Below are 11400 nucleotides of genomic sequence, written 5' to 3'. Positions count from 1 at the left end.
CACATTGCAGTTTTTTTTATTAGGTTGTACTGTTTTTACTTTGGATCACCAGGCATTTTCAGGACCTTTTCTTCTTATTTGTTCTACAGGGTCGAATAACCCCTGTTTTCACATAGATAATGGTATGGTGCTGGAGATGATGAATAGTATGTTGAAAAGTGGTGGAAATCCAATTTAAGTTGAAATGTTTTTTTCCCCCCACTCACAAATAAAGGGCTGTCCGTAATGTCTCTTATCCGGAGGTGTTGGGAAGAGTGGAAGTAAGGTTGAAGATGTAATAGTAGAAGTAGGGAGACAAGATGGTGTTCCTTGTCAACAGAGGGATCCTGACATGTTGCGTGTTAAGAAGGTGGACTCAGTAGCGTTTATTACTTTGGTTATCAACTTCACAGTGCAAACGGAGAGGAAATGTGAGAAAATAGGCATCAGCGTTTGTTCTGCAGCGGCATTGCACGGAATCCTGTCGATGAACGCTCTGTCCACACATGCACCTGCGCCTGGTTGTGATTTGAAGTGGGATGGTTGTTTGATTTATTTTTTTGTATTATTTCGGGTCACCAGCCCCTCTTCCCGCAATGGAATATGTTTTGTTTCAATACCCTGTACAGTAAGCGGGCGGCAATACACCAATAGGTGTAGTCTGCCATAAAAACGTAAAGAAGATCAAAGCACTGCAGCCGGAAGTTCGAATCGCTTTGTTCCGGTCGCGTTCACACACTGCAGCCACAGGTCTTTGCTATTTGTTGACAGTAGCATAGCTAGCCAGTCTGAACGGCTATGTCAATATTTTGTTGACTTAGCCAGCTGAAGCGTTGCTGTGAAAATGAGTTCTCCAGGGAATCGACACGGGACAAAAAGACCTGGCTCTCCAAGTGAAGTAGGTAAACTGTATAAACGTTAGCTAGCTAAAGTCATTGAAACGTGACTACCTTGCGGTTCAGGTAGCTAGCAAGGCCCGTCGTGTTGGCTTCAGAAAAGAGAAGCATTCAGCCAGTTCGCGTCCTCATAACTAACCCATAACTACAGCGTAAAGCCAGTTATAAAAATCGTTGGTAAAACAGCTAGCTAACTTAGTTAATTGTAAACAACCCTTAGTATAGATAGCCACGTTACTGTACGTTAGTCAAAAAAAAAAAAAAAAAAACGTTTTTAGCTAATTTAGTCACCATGTTAGGTGGCCAGATTGACAGGTCATTATGCATGCCAGCCAGGCAATAATTAGAAATGTAGTTTTTGATAAACGAATCAATCAACTCCATGCTGTTACTACTAGGCCTATGATGTAACTAGCTAACGTTAGATTAAGATGTGATGTAGCTAATTTGGCAGTTTGATCTTTGAGGCTAAAGTGCAATAGACCTAGGCTATATTCTGGGATCCCATTCGTTGTGTACAGTAGCCAATTCTGTGTTGGTTTCTTGCAGGATGGACCTACACCATGGGAAGCTGCAGATCTGGGGGACAGTGAGAGAAAGCAGAAGTTTTTGCGGTTGATGGGTGCAGGGAAGGTTTGGTCATGTTCTATGTAGACTGTTACAAGGTTTCCCACCCCTCTGGACCACAAGGTGTTCACATTTGTTGTGGCCCTTACACTGACACACCTGGCTCAATGTAAACGAATCACCCAGCCTGTGACTAGTTGAATCAAGTGTGGCAGTTTTAGGGCAAAACATATGGTGCTGGACAAATGTTTTTCTTGTGACTTACCTCTATTCCAGTATTAGATTGAGCCACCATTTTATTGTCGGCTACAGCTTTGTCAAAGGAGAAACAGAACTGTGGTATTACAGAATCCAATGTTTACCGTTTTGATTCTGCAGAAAGAGCACACTGGGCGCCTAGTCATTGGAGATCACAAGTCAACATCCCATGTCCGCAGTGGTGAGGAACCCTCTTTGAATTATATATTTGGGTTGTCATGGTACTGGTATCATGACAACCCTATTCTGCACTCTGTTCGATCACTCTTTATTAAGGGATGTATCCATTTAATCTTATCCCATACAGCACTATTTCGGACCGGATAGCACTGTATTGGGTATGATTGGTGTTTCACTAGCTTGTCCTCTGCAGGGGCGGAGGACAGGAGGATGAACTCTGAGCTGGAGCTGCAGTACCAGCAGGGGCTGGACGGGAAGCTGTCAGGCAGAAACAGGAGACACGTCGGCCTGGGCTTCAGTGAGGTGAGAGATCATGGAGAGACGGGTTGAACATCGATACAGAGCGTGCATGCCACAAGTTCCTGTTGATGGTTGAGAACAGGTCCTAGCAAAGATGGCCGACAAATTGTTACATTCTGATGCTTAGAGGCTCAATTTATGGTGTTCGATGGCTGAAGCGCGAGGTACTAAGAAACACTTGTTTTCCTTTTCTGTTGCAAAACGTTTGTCCTAATGAGCACAACCCTGGCCTGTTACAGCTAGGTGAGGCTAGAATGACATGATTAGACCGCAATATTATACTGATTGATGGATGATCTACATTTTGAGATCTTAGTTAGGGGCAGTGCTTCTTATTGGACCTGTATATTTTCTATTGCATGTAAGATTAATGACAGCAGATTAAGTTCCTCGACATGTGGTAGCTCTGTAAGACTGTGATTGGCTCAAGTCACAGGGGCATGATTGCTACAGTCATGTAATGTACACATCTGCGTGTTGCCCCAGTCTTCAGATATTAAGTGTTTCTCTTCTGTTGTCCCCCCACAGCCTGAACCAGCCCCACCTTCCCCACCTGCAGAAAGCCAAAGCAAAGCAGAGCAACCAGCCAGTCCCAAAGCCCCAGACAGCCCTTCGGAAAACCAGGAGTCACCAGAGAAATCCCTTTCACAGAGCCCAAACGGCAGGACAGAGCCCAGCGCAAAAGACAAGAGGGTAGAAGACAAGAAACACAAAATGGCCTTTGTGAAGTCATCCTAAGAATGGGCGAAAAACTAAATCACTTTTTCTAACGTCGAACCACAGATTTGTAAATATGTTCTTTTGTCTCTGAAGTACTTGGTAACTTCATGGTTTAAGAATGTATTTTTTTTAATGTTTCAATGCTGAGCAGCGTACTACTGTAGGAGGTGACGTAATCGTCGATTGAGACAGATTCTTCCCATTATTTTGTCCATTTTTAGGAGTTCCTAACTGGAAGAGGGACTGGTCTGACGTGTTTTTAATGGATCTGAGATGAAGCAAAGGCTTTAATTAAGTTGTATTGAATGAAACCTATTGGCTCGATAGCTCTTTTACAGTCCTGTTCAAATGTCTCACCATCAGTAATAAAAGGTACTTAATGACAAACTGAAGCACCACAGTTCTCTCAGGTTCTGAATTCTGGGGGAGAAAATAGTTAACTATACTGAACAAAAATGTAAAGTGTTGGTTTCATGAGGTGAAAAAGATCCCAGAACTGTTCCACATGCACAAAAAGCTTATTTCTCAACATCCCTGTTAGTGAGCATTTCTCCTTTGCCAAAACAATCCATATACCTGACAGGTGTGGCATATGAACAAGCATGATCATTGCACATTGTGCTAGGGACAATAAAAGGCCACTCTAAAATGTGCAGTTGCAATTGGCATGCTGACTGCAGGAATGTCCACCAGAGCTGTTGCCAGATAATTGAATGTTCATTTCGCTACCATGTCGTTTTAAAGAATTTGGCAGTACGTCTAACCGGCCTCACAACCACATGTAACCATGCCAGGCAAAGACCTATGGCTTCTTCACCTGCGGGATCGTCTGATACCCGGACAGCTGATGAAACTGAGTTTCTTTGTAATAATGCCCTTTTGTGGGGAAAAAAACTCATTCTGATAGGCCTGATTTCCTTATGAACTGTAAAATTGTTGCATTTCTATTTTTGGTGAGTTCATTTGACACATTGAATCCACATGGAGAGTAGAATGTAAATAGTGAGACACCATGTTTTGTTAAAACCTTTATTTCAATAAAACACCAGTATGGTTTCTTTCCTTTTTAAATCATACAATACAGTTGATTGGCCAAAGCATTAGGTGGCATTGCTGAGCTACAAAGTTATATTTGGTGCAAGATTCTTTCATTACTCAAAATAAATACATTTCCTTATCTGCGACCTTAGAAAACATTGCTTTGAACTTAAATTTCTGTTGAAAATAGACCACACTGCAAAAAAAACAGCTAATTACTCTCTATTGCAAAAACTAGTAGGTGTTAATAATTCCACACAACACGCCATAAAAGTGCAAAAGCATGTAAAAACAACTCCAATTCAACCTTAACATTAGGTACACGCAGTGTAGTTTCAAATAACTGTTTGGTTCTTCAAAACATCTCGTTTTAGCTCTAATAAGCCTAATACAAAATCACTTCACTTTTGTCAGTGAACTCCACAAACAATTTTCATCCACACAGAGGTCCTGTTGGTGCCTTGGTGTCTGAGTCAACGGTCAGTCAGAGCTCAGCTGAGCTTTGGCTGAAATGGGGAAGGGGGGAAGAAAACACTCTTGACATTGAAAATACAGACTTTGCCTTCAATCTATAGTTAAACCATCTTTTAAAAAAAGCCCAAGTATTATCCAAACGTGTTTGTATGGAAACAATGAGGCACAACCTTTCCACATTCAAAACACATGAGCCAAGAACATTTGGACGCGAAAAGCCACCACACTTCAGAAAAGCAACCACCAAAACACCCAATCTAGTGAGAGCAGAAATGACAACTACAGTTATGCCACCACAAACATCACAGAGAGGCATCTTAAGGCCACGACACTCAGAGGAGATGCGGTGTACCTTCACTAGATCTGTTCATCTCCCCAGCATCTCGCTCTCTGCACAACCAGGGACAATGAGAGAGGGTCCGGTTACTGTGCTGTATGGTGAAGTTGCCCCTAGACACTGATCTTGGGTCAGTTTTGCATATTCCCCACTAGTGTGTTAAGGTTATGATTGGGGGAGGGAAAGCTGATCCTAGATCTGTGCCTAGGGAAACTTCACCCCGGAGTGTGCTGTACCCTTCACAGACTATGTGCGCACTTACATCAATTCTATGACACTTGAGTGTGCGAGCATTGGCTGGAGGGAGTTTCCACCATTGATAAATCCATACGAGAAAGTGTGCAAGTGCACAAGGGAGAATCAGGACGCAGGCTCTGCCTCACACATAGTAGTATGTCTAAATAGTTTACTGTGAACTAGTTTGGCTTCTCTGAAGGGAGGCTATATATCAACAGCACAGTGATAGCCTCGGTTTCCTGCTAGATATTTACAGTGCCTTCAGAAAGTATTCATACCCCTTGACATAAACCACATTTTATTGTGTTATAGCCTGAAATTAAAATGGATTAAAAAAAAAAAATCTCACCCATCTACATACAATACCTCATAATGACAAAGTGAAAACATGTTTTTAGGATTGTTTGCACATATATTAAAAATGAAGTACAGAAATCTAATTTGCATAAGTATTCACACCCATGAGTCAATACTTTGTAGAAGCCCCTTTGGCAGCGATTACAGCTGTAAGTCATTCTGGGTAAATCTCTAAGAGCTTTCCACACCTGGATTGTGCAACAAAAAATGAATTGCTTTGCCACATTTTTTGCAGTATTACTTTAGTGCCTTGTTACAAACATGATGCATGTTTTGGAATATTTTTATTCTGTACAGGCTTCCTTCCTTCTTTTCACTCTGTCAATTATGTTAGTATTGTTGAGTAACTACAATGTTGTTTATCCATCCTCAGTTTTCTCCTATTACAGCCATTAAATTCTTAAAACTGTAATTGTTTTAAAGTCACTATTGGCCTCATGGTGAAATCTCTGAGGGGTTTCCTTCCTCCCCAGCAACTGAGTTAGGAAGGACGCCTGTCTTTTGTCGTGAATGGGTGTATTGCTACACCATCCGAAGTGTAATTAATATCTTCACCATGCTCAAAGGGAAATTCAGTGTCAGCTTTTTTTATTTTCTACCAACAGGTGCCCTTTTTTGCGAAGGTTGAATCTGTGTTTGCGAAGATTGAATCTGTGTTTGAAATTCACTGCTCGACTGAGGGCCTTTCATATAATTGTATGTGTGGGGTACAGAGATGAGGCAGTCATTCAAAAATCATGTTAAACACAATAATTGCACACAGAGTCCATGCAACTTGTGACTTAAGCACATTTTTACTCCTGAACTTATTTAGGCTTGCCATAACAAAGAGGTTGAATACTTATTGACTCAAGACATTTCAGCTTTTCATTTGTAATTTATTTGTAAACATTTCTAAAAACAAATCTCCACTTTCACATTTTATGGTATTGTGTATAGGCCAGTGACAACCTTTTTTTGAAATGTAATCAACTTTAAATTCAGGCTGTAACACAACAGAATGTGGAAAAAGTCGAGGGCTGTGAATACTTTCCGAAGGCTCTGCATAGGAATATTAAAGGATTCTCTGTTCACGCCAATTTAGAATTGGGAGTGTTTTATGAAGGAATTCATGGTTATGTTGGGATCAAAGATACTGTAGGCAGTTCAGTGGGAAAAGGGTTTGTTTATTTGTTTGTGTGTGTGCGCGCGCGCAATAGACATAGAGTCACCTATGAGTGTGTGTGAGAGAACTGGGCGATATGCACATTTGCAGTGTGCGTGTTTAAAACATGTGCATGTATGAGCTGACCTGTGAACTGCTTGCTCTTAACGGAGGCTTCAGAGGCCAAGGCATGGGACACAGTCATGATCCTCTCCTGCTGCTGCATGGCGATGTCCAAATCAGTGAAGTTCAGTGGGACAGACGCGCCAGACGACGGGTGTATGTTCTGAAAACTGACACACACGGTGGGAAGGGAAATACACATCAGGGAAAAGAGAGACCGAAACAAAGGAAAACACTGAGGGACAAAGGAAACCAGCATCCCAAATGGCACCTTATTCCCTATATAGTGCACTGCTTTTGACCAAGGCTCGTACAGAATAGAGTGCAGGGAAAAGGATGCCATTTAGGACACAAGGTGATTATTGCGGTAGCTTTTTTTGTCGTGGGTTCTAAAGCTTTTGTAGTTTGCTTAAGGTTCAAGTCAGGACCCGGTTTTTCAGAACCCCTGTTTTAATCTGTACATTTTTTATCAAATCAGCCACAGCCACAGCACAGGATCCAGGGACCCATGAGATGGTGCATGCGATGCCGTTAATGTTTTCCTTTCTAGGTAACACTTTCATTTGGAGAGTCCATCTGTAGATGCTCTACAAACTATCTACAGACGATCAGTAACACGTCATCTGCATGTTGAAATGATGAAAACACAGTGGAGATGCTACTGAAGGACTAAAGGCATTCTGTTAAAACGCTGCTGACGGTCTACAGATTGTTGAACATCCATAGATGGACTATAAACTACCTTGTTTGAAAATTATGTGATTTATACTGTTGCTACTGAAAGGCCCAAGACATGCTGTTGAAATGATGCTTGTAATCTGTAGAGCAGGGTTCCCCAGCTAGCGGCAAGGCCCGAGACATAAAAGACTGTTTAAAATAATAATAAAAACAGCAAATCAGCGCCAAGTCATTTTAATTTTGGAAATGTGTTCCAAAGTATTTCCATACATAATCGAGAGATGTATGTGATTGTATAGAAATGTAAGCAAGGTTTGAAATGATCCTGTTTTAGTCAAATGTTGTATCTGTTCGGGCTCCTTGCAGTCAATTTGTGGTCTACAAATGATTTAGAATTATATTCCAGCCCCCTGACCATACGCCCAAGAAAAAAAATTGGCCCCTGGCCGAAACTAGTTGACGATCCCCGCTGTAGAGCATTTACAGATGGACTATCCAAATAAAGTGTTACCCTTTTCTCAATAAGGAGAATTGATATCAAACAAAATATATTATTATCGTCGTCATCGACCTCATTGTATGAACACGAACTGAATGGCTGAAACTAAGTCAGTAGTACTTGGATTTGGCCAGGATGTTTTTGATGCGTTCTGCTCTGCGTTGACGATCCTCCATCTCCTCCTGACTCAGAGGCTCCTCGGGGTCCGACTCCACATAGCGCTCTGGGATAGACACCTTTTGGGGCTTGGAAAGCTACATAGACCAAATCATAGTGAAGATGTCCAGTCAACCAACAAATCCGTATTCAGGCTTATTATTATATTCACCAATCATCTGTTTAGGTGGTCACACTGTCGGGGTTAGATAAATGTTACGAAGGCTCCATAAAGGCAAGGTTATGTGATTGTAGTTGAAAGCAACAGGTCATCATTGTATGTTGTGAATGGGAAGTAGTACGAGTGCAGCAGGCTACAGTCTTTCCTCTAATACAAAACCATTACTGCATAATATTAAAGGGGAAGTTCAGTGTTTTAGTTAAAAAATAAAAATAAAACATTTTCTCCAGGCACATAGACTACTTTCAGGAACCACCTAACATTAAGTTTTAAAATATTGAACTTTCTCTTTAACCACTTGTGTACAGGTGTACAGATGTAATATTCAACCAATAATGGAGAGTATTGATAGGAGAATATTGGGCGCCAGATCCTGATGGGCCATCAGTCAACGTACCTCACGACTGAGATCCAGGTCATAGTCGAGGGGCTCCATGTCCGTCTCCCTCATGGGTGTGGCAATCGTGGGCATGGCCATCACCGAGAGCCACTCATCTGATTGGATCCTCTCCCTTTCCTTCAGCTCGCTACGCCCCTCGTCGCTCTGGCCCTCGGCAACCTGTCGCTCTTCCACCTGAGCTTTCTGCACCAGCTGCAAATCAAAGTCCTGCTGCTCTCGCCTCCACTAGGGGGAGACAGACACAACCATTACTTTATCTGACCACTAGGGGGAGACATACACAACCATTACTTTATCTGACCACTAGGGGGAGACAGACACAACCATTACTTTATCTGACCACTAGTGAAGGGGCAAACAACGATTACTTTATCTGACCACGAGGGAGACAGACTTCTACTTCATCTGACCACTGGGGGGGACAAACACAACAGTTACTTTATCTGACCACTGGGGGGGACAAACACAACAGTTACTTTATCTGACCACTGGGGGGGACAAACACAACAGTTACTTTATCTGACCACTGGGGGGGGACAAACACAACAGTTACTTTATCTGACCACTGGGGGGGACAAACACAACAGTTACTTTATCTGACCACTGGAGGGGACAAACACAACAGTTACTTTATCTGACCACTGGGGGGGACAAACACAACAGTTACTTTATCTGACCACTGGAGGGGACAAACACAACAGTTACTTTATCTGGTTGATTTTCAGAGGCAAAAAAAACAAAAACAAAAAAAACGTATTATTTCACACTAAGAGACAACACAACACCAGCACAGATTGGACCACCCTGTGTAGAACCCGGAGAAAATAAACCGTAAAGTAATGGAGCTGATTTCACAGCACAAATCCTAGTCCCATGAGGATGGACAGCTTCTGTGTTGCAGGGACAAATGGAGTCTTGAGGAGTGAGGACCATGCATCCGAAATCTTGTCTTTCTTGGCTTCTGCATTGTCACCACAGGACGTCCCTACGGTGTCTCCATTCCACCACCAGCAACTTCATTGCATTTAATTGTTTTCAGGATCACCAGAAAGAGGATTTCATTATTAGATTAATGACAGCAACATAAAGAAGCAACCACCAAAAGGATACTGATTAACCTGTTACCACACACACATTTGCTTTTCCAAAAACATACATAAACACATTTGTGTTGTGAGTAAATATCTGTTTGTACTGTATGCGTGTTGTTATGTGTGTGTCCTAGCCCTCAAACCCATGCATGCATCATTGCCACTCCTGTGCGTGTAGGCCTCCCATGATGTGAGGAGAAAGTGCATCACATGCGTTATTGTGCTAACCCCCCCCCCCCCCCCCCCCCAACAGGGAAAATACATGCATTACATATTCATCAAACCCCCGCAAAAATGGAAACACACAGCCAGAGGTGATTTATTTAGTTTTTTGAAGCAAAATGATTTTATTCTCGAGCGCAAATCTCTACATTGGAAAATAACAGGCGTGAAGGAGCTGTGCGTTGCCTCTCAGTATAATTTAGCATTCGCTAGTGTCTCTAGTGACTTCCTTTCTCTGTGCAATTTTCTGTACATCCTCGCTGCTAAAAAAAATAAATCAAGCAATTTGGACGGGGAAAAGCAACATGGTGGAATTTACACCTGCCTTGACGGTAAGCTGGCGGCAGCCATTTTACCCCCCCCCCCCCCCTCCTGTCCTTTCATTTGCAGTGAAGCAGATCAAATAGGCTTAATACTCTCTCACTATGACCTTGACTGTAGAAGTAGGCCGTTGTAGCGATCAACCACGGTTAAGTACAAAAGTCTTTGTGATAAAAGGCTGTGATAATGTCGATGTAGCAGAAACTAAAAACTAAATGCTGTGAATAAGCGACTGTTTAGTGTGTCAATGGTGGGGAAAAAAACGATTCAAATGCCCCCCCCAAAAAAAGAGGGAGCCTAAAATCTCTTGGCTATTACGGTGAAGCGTTACAAAATGTAATTTAGTAACCAGCAGGAGTTGACCTACGTGTTGCCAAATGTTAGTAGGAGCTTTGGGAACACAAGGGTTGATGGCAAATGTAGCAAGGAGTTTGAGGGTATTGATGATCTCACAGCAATCTGGTTAAGATTGTGTGTTAGATAATATATTAGATGGTTAAATTAGTCTTCGTAAGGTTGACTCTCCTACGTTGGCACGCACAACAAACCTCAAACAGACATAAGACAACTATCTGAAAGCTCATTTGAATGGGATTCGGTGGTAGCCATAGCACGCCATAGCACGCCATAAGACAAACAGGGTGGAAAAAGGTGAGGCTGAAGGAGAATCTGGTGAGAAGAGGAATGATTATTCACCGGGAACTAAAGGCACTTTGATTTCATTCGATTCATTCCATTTGAAAGATGGAGGGAGGAGGGCGGTTTGATAATGATTTGTGCCACTTCCCACCGAGTTGATTGGTTCAAATAACGATACACATTTCCCCATCCCTCATTTTATCAAATCTCTATAAAATATAATTTTACAAATGTATAGGCTACTGAAAATATCCTTCAGTAAATAAATACTAATGTACATAAGTGTAAATGTACATAGAATGGGCTTTTCTTTTCTCGTGACAGAGGGGGAAGGCAGAGCTATGCCTGTAGCCAATCCCCCTCTTCTTCTCCTTGAAATACATTCAGTGTGTGTCAGTGAGGTACCGCACGGGGGCACCAGTGATCGGGGAAACGCAACCCATACACCTTCATATGGGGAACAGCTCTGTCTTTACAGTCCCCATCTTCGACAGATATCCCCTCCCCTACTCTCCCAAGCTGCCTCCACCACGCACAGTCCAACCGCTCTATAAGCCCAGCCAGCCACGGCTTTGTCCCATCCAGTCCCACCGGCCCTTCGCG

The 11400-nt window shown here is 42.4% G+C and overlaps 2 protein-coding genes across 23 annotated transcripts in view; one reads left to right on the top strand and one right to left on the bottom strand.

Moving 5' to 3' along the window:
• Positions 1-280: 280 nt before the first annotated feature.
• On the top strand, positions 281-3292 carry LOC110492408 (small acidic protein). Its single transcript, XM_021566704.2, has 5 exons — positions 281-877; positions 1425-1508; positions 1821-1881; positions 2074-2183; positions 2709-3292. The coding sequence occupies exons 1-5, from the start codon at positions 824-826 to the stop codon at positions 2916-2918; spliced, it is 519 nt and encodes a 172-aa protein (XP_021422379.2). The 5' UTR covers positions 281-823; the 3' UTR covers positions 2919-3292.
• Positions 3293-3915: 623 nt separating this feature from the next.
• LOC110492194 (pleckstrin homology domain-containing family A member 7) overlaps positions 3916-11400 on the bottom strand; it is a 155479-nt gene continuing 147994 nt past the window's right edge. For 20 of the 22 annotated variants that reach the window (XM_036951093.1, XM_036951074.1, XM_021566306.2 and 17 more), the window contains 4 exons: positions 8522-8749; positions 7908-8041; positions 6635-6780; positions 3916-4444 (listed from right to left, as the gene is read on the bottom strand). In XM_036951093.1, coding sequence (XP_036806988.1) covers positions 4419-4444; positions 6635-6780; positions 7908-8041; positions 8522-8749 — 534 coding nt within the window. In that variant the 3' untranslated portion in view covers positions 3916-4418. Of the gene's footprint in view, positions 4445-4764; positions 4803-6634; positions 6781-7907; positions 8042-8521; positions 8750-11400 lie in introns of all 22 variants that reach the window. The other 2 variants (XM_021566298.2, XM_021566431.2) reach the window with 1 other exon arrangement.

The sequence above is a fragment of the Oncorhynchus mykiss genome, chromosome 2, assembly GCF_013265735.2.
Source record: "Oncorhynchus mykiss isolate Arlee chromosome 2, USDA_OmykA_1.1, whole genome shotgun sequence".
In the NCBI taxonomy this organism is placed as follows: Eukaryota; Metazoa; Chordata; class Actinopteri; order Salmoniformes; family Salmonidae; genus Oncorhynchus; species Oncorhynchus mykiss.
The sequence above is the reverse complement of the archived record's forward strand: the minus strand, read 5'-3'. Positions and strand labels throughout refer to the sequence as shown.